Source organism: Pygoscelis adeliae, unplaced genomic scaffold, assembly GCF_000699105.1.
Source record: "Pygoscelis adeliae isolate BGI_AS28 unplaced genomic scaffold, ASM69910v1 Scaffold38, whole genome shotgun sequence".
Classification (NCBI taxonomy): Eukaryota; Metazoa; Chordata; class Aves; order Sphenisciformes; family Spheniscidae; genus Pygoscelis; species Pygoscelis adeliae.
In genome coordinates, this window is record NW_008825614.1 from 8,144,150 (window position 1) to 8,154,346 (window position 10,197).

The following is a 10,197-nucleotide window of genomic DNA, read 5'->3' on the forward strand; positions in this document are numbered from 1 at the left end:
TGATGCAAAGCTCCTGTCTTGTACTGATAGGCATGACAATTAAGATTTTTTTTTTTTTCTTAAGAATGTGTAGGTTAAAACTGCTGATTTTATGACTTGGCTGTTTGGTGTAGGATAGTACATCAGGAGAGACATCCTTCGAGGTTCTTTGCAATGATACCTTATTTTACATGGCCTTAGCACAATTCCTATCCCAGTTACAACAACTGGCTTGTTCCTACTCATTAACAAACACGGGGCTGCTGATGGAAATATTCCATTTATTGTGGATGCAGTTTCAGAATACATTGTTTGAACAAATCATTTTTATTGCAGCTATCGGATGTATTTGGAAGACTCAGAGGAGTGTTTACAAAAACCCCCAAAGAAAAAACATGACAACTCACAGACAATGTCAGGCACAGTTTCACCCCCTACAGATAACTACGTGCATCTCTATATGTAAACAAGATGTTTCAGCCAAGCAGGGGAGCTCATCTTTGGGTTGCAATATAACATTTTTCTTCTTTAGGAAGAAGTCAGATGTTGTAAGAGATAGAAGTGGTGAAAAGGGAGATCCTGGTAGTTCTGATGCGCAACAAAGCTGTTAACAACGTGCTTAGGGGGTACTTCAGTTGCTCAGTTTATGCCACCCATACACTGTAGGATGTAAACGCTAAACTGTATGGCATGTAAATTCAAACCAAGCTGACGTCTTATAGCCATGTGTTTACTATATACAAATGAAAACATCTGCAAATAAGATATTCAGGAGAGAGAGTTAAAAAGAAGCACTATAAAGACAGAGGTTTACTTCATTTTAGGTGGACTTAGTGTACGGCACTGATGGATGGCAAGATTTAGTGTACAGTCATTTGAAACAAGCTCCAACTGTGTTTAGTTTTTTTTTTTCTTTTTAATTATGGTAGTTTTATATAAATTAAACTACAATGTTTTATACAAGTGACCTATTTTTGACCATCTATACCCTTACCTTTTCCTCTTTTAAAAACTATACTTTCTTTTTAATTACCCATTACTGGGCAACTGACATTTAAAATTTTTTAATACTTATCTCACCATACCTCTAATGGCAATTATGAAATCTTACTATAGAAAAGTGTGTGATTTTGTCTTTATTTTTTTAAGCTGTGATATTGGCTAATTATGTATGTTTATTACTAAATATAATACTCTAGCACGTATTAAAGCATTCTACCATTAATAGTGCCTTTAGGCTAAACTTTTTAAAGCTATGTGTGTATATATTCTAAATTGCATTCAATTACTAGTCACTAACAACAAAAAGAAATATCAGTACCGCTGTCAGCTAACATAATCATCCAAATTTAGGTATTAACTTAAACTAGAATGGAAAAATTGATACTTAAAAAAGTATAAAACAAAAAAATTAAAACACGTTATTGATGCAGTATTTCTCATGACATGGGCAACTTACAGAAAATATTACATTGTCAACTAAAGATATTTCTTCCATGCCTTAGTCTAAAGTGCAGAAAGAAAGACTTCTGTATTACAAAAGTAACCATTGTTTTTATAGGTTTACTGCACACCTTTCTTAAGCAACTTCACTTTACACGCATTTTGGGTTGACCTCTTACGCCAGCTGAAATCACTGTTCAGATTCATAGTTATGACTATCAGTAGGAGAGTCTATATATTTCACAGCATGGGTTTCTTTAGGAATAAAGGCTCTTGTGCAAAGGCAGTACTATTATGATGAATGTCTAGACTGATTATTAAATACAGTGCTAATATACATGGTTTTAACTGGGATAATGCAAAAAGACATTTTGGTAAATAAACATAAATATAAAAAGAACAATTTAGCACTTTTTCCTTTTTTTTTTTTTTCCCGCAACAGATTGGTCCAGCGTCTTTAGCGGCCTTCTATGGTTCTTTCTCAAATTGTCTCAAACCTGCTGAGAAAGAGAAAGATTAAAGATGGCTTGAAATAACCCAAACGTATCTCTAAAATAGAGAAGGCATGGCTCTAGATTAACACACAGCATGTAAGAAGGCAGGACACAAGGTGGATGCTGCTGTGCTCTTGTAGCGGAGACCACCTCTGAGCAACCCCGAGACGACAAGCAGGATTTCACCTCTCTCGCCTCCGACAGCCCCGGGAAGCAGCTCAGGGAGAGCTCAGGAGCTTCCCACCCAGAAATGTGGGGGGTGCTGCATGAGGCGCCCTTCCCGGCCACACATGGGTGCCTGCCATGCTAAGGCAAGCTGTGCTGCCGTGCTTGGTGCACGCACTCCGAGTCCACAGCAAAACTGAAAGCCATCTCCTGAGAGCCTCCTCCTGCAACCTCTCTGCTGAAGCCCTCATCTCACTCAGCCTTAGAGGAGAGGCTCGGCGGTGTCCGAGGGTCTGCTCCTGTAAGCAACGATGCGCAACCACTAACACCTTCTGTGGGAGCAGAGCAGCACTAACGCTGAGCGAGCCTGAAAACCCCTCTCCTAACAGCTTGGTTTGAAAAAGGATAAGAGGAGGAGGAAGACGATTCCATTTTGCATGACTCTAAACAGATAAGAAAAGTTCACAGGCATACCATAGTTCTGGATTCACATACAAATGTGAAGAAAAATATGTGCACATACTAATGTATAGGAAACCAAAAGGTTTTCTATATATGATCATTTCATTTCTAGTGAAGAGTCAAGGGATGTTGCAAGACATCTTAAAGCTATTAAATTGATCAGTGAATTTCCATTCTTCCCCACTGGTCCAGATTTATTTCTGTACAACTAGGTTGTGTTTCCCAAACTAGCAGTTTCAAAATGACAGTAGTAGGATTCTTTCTGCCTTGAGAAGACACCAATGCACAGCTCCAGCAAAAGCAGGGCTGCTGCTGAGTGCATTTGAACTCCATTCCAGTCTGAGTATGCAGGAGCACGAGACTCAACTAGCCAGAGGAATTATTTTTAAAAATCAACACTGCTGAATTTTCATCAGGCTTCACCATTACCCAGTGGCAATGTTTAAAATCAGATGCAGAGCTCGTTCTGAGCAGTACTGAGATCTTCCATTTCTGCTCAAATAATGCTGCTGCAGCCTTTAAAAGAGCCTTTCCCAGATGCCTTGCATTTGCTGTAATTAATTAAATGACCATCCTGTTCCTCGGACTTCACACAGTTTAATGACACTCTCCAGCTACAGCAAACATGCTACGCATGTCACTCAAAGCTTTGCAAACATGGCTGGAGCACAGCTAGTCCTCAGTCCTCCTAGAAAGATGATTTAGGCTTATTTCTCAAACGTTCATGTTTTGATGATATTGCAATGGAGGTTTTGAAAGGTAAAGGCAAAAAGGGGAGGTTTTTCGCATCAACATTAACAGCTGTAGTATTTTAAAACTCAGGTGTACCTGTAGGAAAATGTGGCAAAGTTTCTATTTAATATGCAGGTGTATTATTAGAATTACTTACCATTAGTCTCTGACTTTTTCCCCATAGCTGATACCTGTTTGAAGAAGTAATAACCTGTTATTAAAGTTGAATATGGGAAAACATAGCTATTTATAACAGGAAAAAAAAAATCAACTCCATGCAAAGGACAGATTTCCATGCACAACACAGCTCTGCCAAATAGGAATACAAAAGTTACACGCTGCCCATGGCTTTCTGTACCTCATTGTACTCTCTTTTATAGACAAAAAAGCAGGTTAAGTAACAAAAAACATGTAGAGGCCTGATTTCAATTAACTGATCATATGAAGGCAAACAGCACCTTCCCCCTAGAAAGCCTCCCACAGAGATATTATCCTTTTAACAATGCGGTGAAGTGTTACCTTAGAAGAAGAAGAAGATGGCTTTTCAACTGACTGCTTCTCCCAGAGATTACGTTTGCCGGATACGTCTCCTGGTTTTAAATCCTGTATTTTTAAATTAATGTCAGAGAACAGAAACCAACATTAGTTCAGGTTTAGGTACCAATCACTAGCCTGACAGAAAAAAACAGGTGACGTAAAGTCATTAAAAATAATAATATTCTCTGAAAATGAGTGTATATGGAGACTTTAAGCAAAACTCAGTAAAAATGTCAAGCTGCTTCTTGGGGAAAAGCAGGGTTACAAATCAAGATGACATATGCTAGGCTAGTAGCAATGCACCTGCTTAAAGATGGATGGATTGGTATCTACCTCTGTGGCTGGCAAACAAAAGACTCCTGAAACAATTTTGGACATAAGTACTCTCCTTTTCAAAGAGTGTTCAAGTCCTGCATGGTTTCCAGAATCTTGTTCTTGCCATCCATAGGTAGGTAGTTTTCTACACATGAGAATTTCTAACTTGGGATAGAAAAATGCCCAGTGGTGAATGGAAATGTGATTTCTGCAAGAAGTATTTGCACCCAACAGAGAGGCTCTAGAATTGATCATAATTTACAGCCAAAGAGGGTTGCTGATGGTTAAGACTAAGCCAATTCTGTATTTCAAAAATGTCAACAGTAACAGAGGAAGGAAGAAAACAGCAAAGTTGCAGTGGACCTTATCACAAAAGTACTTGCAGTGGACATTATCACAAAACCGCTTCCATAATCCTGAAATCATTTGGGATCTGTGATTTAGGTTCACCATGAAACTAGTTGAGACCTTGCTCCCTCTACTTTTAATTGAATGTTGTTCCAAAACCCACAAGAATCTCAATGGTCACAAAAGCTTCAAACAATTATTTTGGTGGAATGTGATGGGGGTAGGAAGTTATTTGCTAACTAAGAAATTCTAGGTTTCCCTTTGATTTACCCTGGTAAAAAAAAAGTAAAAATCACACATTACAGATGTATATCATTCTTCATAGTCAGTTATAAACAGGTTTACCTGACCACCTTAGCAAACAGACCCCCAAAGAAGAAGAATAGGAGGGCAGGTTCCTTCAAGCAGAGGTATTGAGAGAAGAAAGAACAATCTATTGAGAAAGAGGGAAATGAAGACATAGATAGAAACAGTTGGCTGAGGGGAAAACAAGAGGTTAGTTTTACATTATCTAAAAGATGCAACTTAAAAGAAAGAGAGGAAAATCTGGAGGCAGATTCTGTGCTGGTTTTTAGTGGTTGTGATTAAATACAGCGACCACAATGACTTCTTTTGTTTTCATATTCATGTCCATAAGGACACAATCTCCGTGTAGCTACCAGTAAATACTGAAATTAGGGACAACGCTGCAAATTTCAAGGTCCTCTTTGGAACAAACAGCAGTGTGAATTGAGAAAGCATTTGTCAGGCTGCACCTTTTATAAAGGGAAAGTGGAGTGGCAGAAAAATGCTACACAAGGATATGGGAAGAAACCAGTGCTTTAATAAAATCCCAAAGTCGAATCATTAACACCACAAGTGATGCCCTGCCATTCTCCAGTACGGACACCTACAGCTCCAGTTCCTCATCCCTACCTTTCCCCATCCCACAATTACCTGTTTCTGCTCCTTCCCACATCCACGCTGCTGCTTCCCACACTTCCAGCTTATAACTTTGATAGCACTTTCTGCTCTGATTCTTGCTGAAGTAATGGGCATGCTAAAGCGCCTTCATTAGAAATGACATTTAGGCTCTTAAAGGATTGAAGTATTTCAGTTGTTTTTAAAAACATACTTTTACAGGGCAAGGGCCAAAGCATAAGTGTTTCATCCAAGGTCTACAGCTGGTAAGTTCTAAAATAATGGTAGGCCTCTCACAGGTGGTAAATTAATGTCCTCCTCTACCAGAGAAGTGTTCCCCTGAGCACTGTCTTTTTAGAGCACCCCTAAGCTTTAAGGTGAGAACTGCTCTGTTTCAACCCCCCCTTTTCTGACTACCCAGGAGGCAGCAGCCAGAGGGCCTCTGTGAGTTTCCAAGAGAGGACATGCAGCAAGGTTCCTCTAAAGACCATCAACTGGTTGAGGAAGCACTGTCACCGCCTCTGCTGCAGGAGAGAACCCACCTACTGAAGAGATGGCTGTTGCAGGTTTACTTACAGAAGGTTTTGGAGCAGGTGATTTGTTGCTCTCTGGGGTCTTGGTTAACCACTCGTTGATACGACTGGAGACACCAACCTTCAGTCCAGCAGTTTCCTGCAAAATAATAAAATCTAATCAGAAGACTTTCAGAATAGCTTTTGCTGTTTTCCACGGTTTAGATTTAAAAACAAAGCCAAGCTGAGTTTAATATAGAGGTCCTCACTGAGACTGTGGCTAGCTAAGAGTTATCCTGTGTGCTCTGAAATTATTGTCCCTATGAACAAGTATGAACACAGTACTACTACCCTCTATTTTTCAATAACGATAAATGTGGGCTGACAAAATAATTTCCACTTTAGTGCTAACCCAGGAATAATTGTTAGATGTACACCTGCTGTTTCTGTCATAACCCCAAACTCCAAGGAGAAAAAAATCTTTAGCCTAAAAGAAGAAGAGACACCAGTCTAAGTCTACATTTTTGTTTTGTTAAACTAAAATTTTTCAAAAAAGCACATAAGAGAGGAGTTAAGTGGCCTAAAATTTAAATCATTAAAATAAATCTTTAAAAGGTTAGAACAAATTACTGAAATTTCATGGCCATCTCTAATAATCCCCTTCAATCCATGGCTCAGTTTTTTAGCTATGATGAATGCTCATCAACTCACAGCAATTTATAGAAAGGAAATGTTGCCTTAAGGATTTACATAGAAAAGATAAAGGTCTCAACAAATGCTTCTATGCATTATCTATAAAACATCATCATTATCTTGCCTATTTAATCCTCCTCTGCCCCTCAAAAGAATCTTTCCCAACACAAAGAATTTCTTTGTACTCCGCTTGAACTACCCAGATATATTTGTCTAAGATATCTGATGTGGCTCTGGAATGTCTCATAACTTAGCTCAGTATGTCACTAAATTCTTCCGTTATACTCGATATTGCAGCCACACAATTTTGTGGGTTTCTGAGGACCTCAGGATCTGTTGGGATATTATTCACCAGTGATGTCAACAGGAGCAGCCAGGCTTACTCATAGGAACATGAATAGCAAGGTCAGGTCCGTAACATAATTCTTCATAATCACTATGTAAAATTAAACACATACCTTATTTGGTGTTCCTGTCCCAGAGGGTGATGAAAAAACATTCCCTTTCTCCCACATGCTCTTGATATTACGGACACCCTCAGCTGGAACAGGAAGGTCGGAGGCTGCTGGCTTAGCTGGTCTTGCAGCCTTTGTGCCCTACAGAAGAATTGAGGCCAGTTGGTGTTTGGCATTAAGAGCTGGAGTCGCGGGGTGGTTTGACTCTGGGACAGTGCTGGGGAATGCAGCAGCTGTAAGTGGTTCTAGCGATGATCATGCAAAGACGGAAAGGAGTACCCAGCTCAAGAGATGCCACTGAGACTCTCCCCATTTTGACTTGCAGTTGCACCCTTGACACGACCGGCTACGAAAACTGCAATCACTTAGATTTTTGCATTTCTAAAGCTCATGGCAAACCACAGCTCTGCACACAACTGCTCCAAGGCTTTCATTTGTCCTCTTCCAAGTTTCAGCACCTGCATCCTGTAAGCATGGCTCTTTCAGGGACACAGCTAAAGAAATCCTTATGCAGAGGCAGGGGAGAAAGGCTGCTCTGTCATTCAGAATCAGACTCTGTTCCATCTGTCCCAGACAACCTCACAACTTGGGATTCTAGGGGTAGACTTCAGCAATTACAGTATATTTGGAATGAGGTGGTTTTTTAAAGAGTGGGGGGTTGGGGGATTGGGGTTTTTTTTGGCAGTGTCTCTTTTGCATGGTTACCAAAAACACTGGACCAAACTCCTCCTCTTCCTTCTGTTCAAAATTCTTGTGCATTTTACATAACACAGATTTGAGGAGAATAAGAACCTGTATGAGCTGAGGCTTTGCCTCTCTAGTTGCAAAGCAAGCCAGATTTAGCAACTTTTGGAAAAATCAGAAACTCAGCAAAGGAATAATTTCAGGTCAGATGGGAGCTGTATATAGCTGTGAAGCTGCACTGCCTGCCCCTTGCCGTAGAGCTATGCTTTTTAATATCTAAATGGAGCATAAAGACTCAGGACCTTAGCACACCCCTACCGAAAATACTGGAGAACCTAACATAAGCTGGTGGGTGGGCTGGTCCAGTGTTTATGAGTTGACAAACCCTGACTTCACTATTACATAAATTTCTTATGACAGATGGATCTGTAGCTCCAAACCGTCCACTCTCTTTAATAAGTTTAACATCAAACCACGGTGCCGAGTTAAAACCTTTGGTCGCCCTAGGGTGGTCATGTCTTATCCAGAAAAGGCACAGAGTGAAGTAGGAGGGCAGAAGCTGTACACTCCTACTTCAATGATATGGGAACTACTGGGTGCCATGCTGACATTCATCACTAATGGAGGGGTTTGAGCTACCTTCAGCTTGACAGAGGTGCTGGAGGCAAGCCTGAGCCTTCAGCACTGTCATGCATGTGCTTTTTTTCATTGGGAACTGATACACAGTATAAAACTCTCTGGCACTGATAGGCTTCCTAGCAGAAAAGTTAAATGGACAGCAGTCACAGAAAAAAGCCTTTGTTAATTGATCTTTAGTTACTAAAGTTTCTTTTAGGTTCAAGGATAATAAAGCCTAACCAATTAATACCTTAATGGAATACCATGCTTAGACACTTATGTGAACAAGAGGAGAAAAAAAATCCAGCAGGGAATGAAGTAGTGCTGGACCTTAATCACAGCTATCAAGATAATATCCTTTTTTATACTATTTTATTCCCATGACACCTTCCAACCCAGTCCAGCTGGCCTGTTATATTAACCAGTAGCTTTCACATTGCCTGTACTCACTGATTTATAAAAACAGCTAAAACCAAAACAAACCAAAACAAAAAACCCAAACACCTATTTTGACTTGGACTATAAAAAGAAAAAGCCCTCAATTCTGGCTTCAAGGCACGTTATTAGCCACTACTTGTCAAAATCACCTGACGTCAAATTCTGCATTTTATTTTGATTCCGTTTTTCCTTTGTCACTGCTTAACTTCCTAGTTCACTAAAGTGTCTTTCTTTGCCAAGGAATTTCACTCTGAAGTGGCAGCCAGCAGCACAGGCCCCGTTCCTTGCTCTCGTAAATAAGCTGCTAAGTCAGCTTTGCTCAGGATGACTATCAGCTCTCTGCTGATAGTACTCTCATCAGCCAAGAAGAGGATGCGACTGTCACTCAAGAGATGCTGACTGAGTCCTTCAAGAGCTACTCCAAGCTTACAAAGCAGACAGAGTAAATTGTAACATGAAAGGGAAGACACAAATCTGAGGTTTTCTTTAGATATATACCTATATGGTGGTTATAGGTGTGCCTCAAGCATTTTGCTCTTGAAGTCACATTAAAAAAGCGTTTGTGACCAAAAATCCCTGCAATTCTTGAGCAGTAAAACATAGGCTTATTAAAGTCCCAAAAGCCATTAGTAACTAGAGCCATTGTGACCTGGAATTAACTTACCTCAATTGCACTAGTGTATTGCTCAAGTCTACTGTCAATCTTTGAGACAACTGCTGTCGTGTGGGTGGGTTTCATACCACTGTAGAAAGTAGAAAAAAAGAGAGAAAGAAATTTTTATTCCCTCCAATTAAACACTGGTCTTTTGACTGAACCTACTGTTTTATTGCTTTACCTCTTCTGAGCGGATTTGTTCAAAAATTCTGCTCGCTCCTCTATCTAGAAAAGAGAGAAACAAGAGCTATAAGTTTAAAGTTAATGAAAAGGCAGTCTGTACAAGGCCAGGCTAAAATGTCATTTTAAATGTCAAAAGGTCAATCTGAAAGAGATGCATTCCAACAGAAATCACCACAGACAGACACACACAGAGGTTTTATAGTTAGGAACCTATTATGCTACAGATTCATAAGGGTGGATATATTTTCTGCATTAATGTTCACATCCTGCATATTTCTTCAGTGCCTCATTTGTAACAAAAGGATAAACCACCAATATAGAAAGGAGAAAAGAGAAGAAGTTTACCTTATGAAAGGGGTTGATATTCACAAAATCTATGTCAAATTTCCTCATATCTCCCGCATAAGAGCAAGTATGTATCTCTTGAGACAGACAGCAAATTTAATAAAGTTCTTCTGAGTTGAGACATCAGACTAGGCCAGGTTTGGAGCTCAGCCACATACCCAATCTCATGCATGTTTTTGCAGGACACTGACAATTTAATTTGAGCTCCAAAAAACCAATCAGACTGTACTCTGCTCATG

At 39.8% G+C, this 10,197-nt stretch overlaps 1 protein-coding gene across 11 annotated transcripts in view; it reads right to left on the reverse strand.

Annotated features, from left to right (window-relative positions):
- Positions 1-240: 240 nt before the first annotated feature.
- CALD1 (caldesmon 1) overlaps positions 241-10,197 on the reverse strand; it is a 203,249-nt gene continuing 193,292 nt past the window's right edge. For 9 of the 11 annotated variants that reach the window (XM_009332855.1, XM_009332856.1, XM_009332862.1 and 6 more), the window contains 7 exons: positions 9,612-9,655; positions 9,440-9,518; positions 7,039-7,176; positions 5,952-6,047; positions 3,795-3,878; positions 3,433-3,466; positions 241-1,922 (listed from right to left, as the gene is read on the reverse strand). In XM_009332855.1, the coding sequence (XP_009331130.1) occupies positions 1,891-1,922; positions 3,433-3,466; positions 3,795-3,878; positions 5,952-6,047; positions 7,039-7,176; positions 9,440-9,518; positions 9,612-9,655 (507 nt within the window). In that variant the 3' untranslated portion in view covers positions 241-1,890. The remainder of the gene's footprint in view (positions 1,923-3,432; positions 3,467-3,794; positions 3,879-5,951; positions 6,048-7,038; positions 7,177-9,439; positions 9,519-9,611; positions 9,656-10,197) is intronic. The other 2 variants (XM_009332863.1, XM_009332858.1) reach the window with 1 other exon arrangement.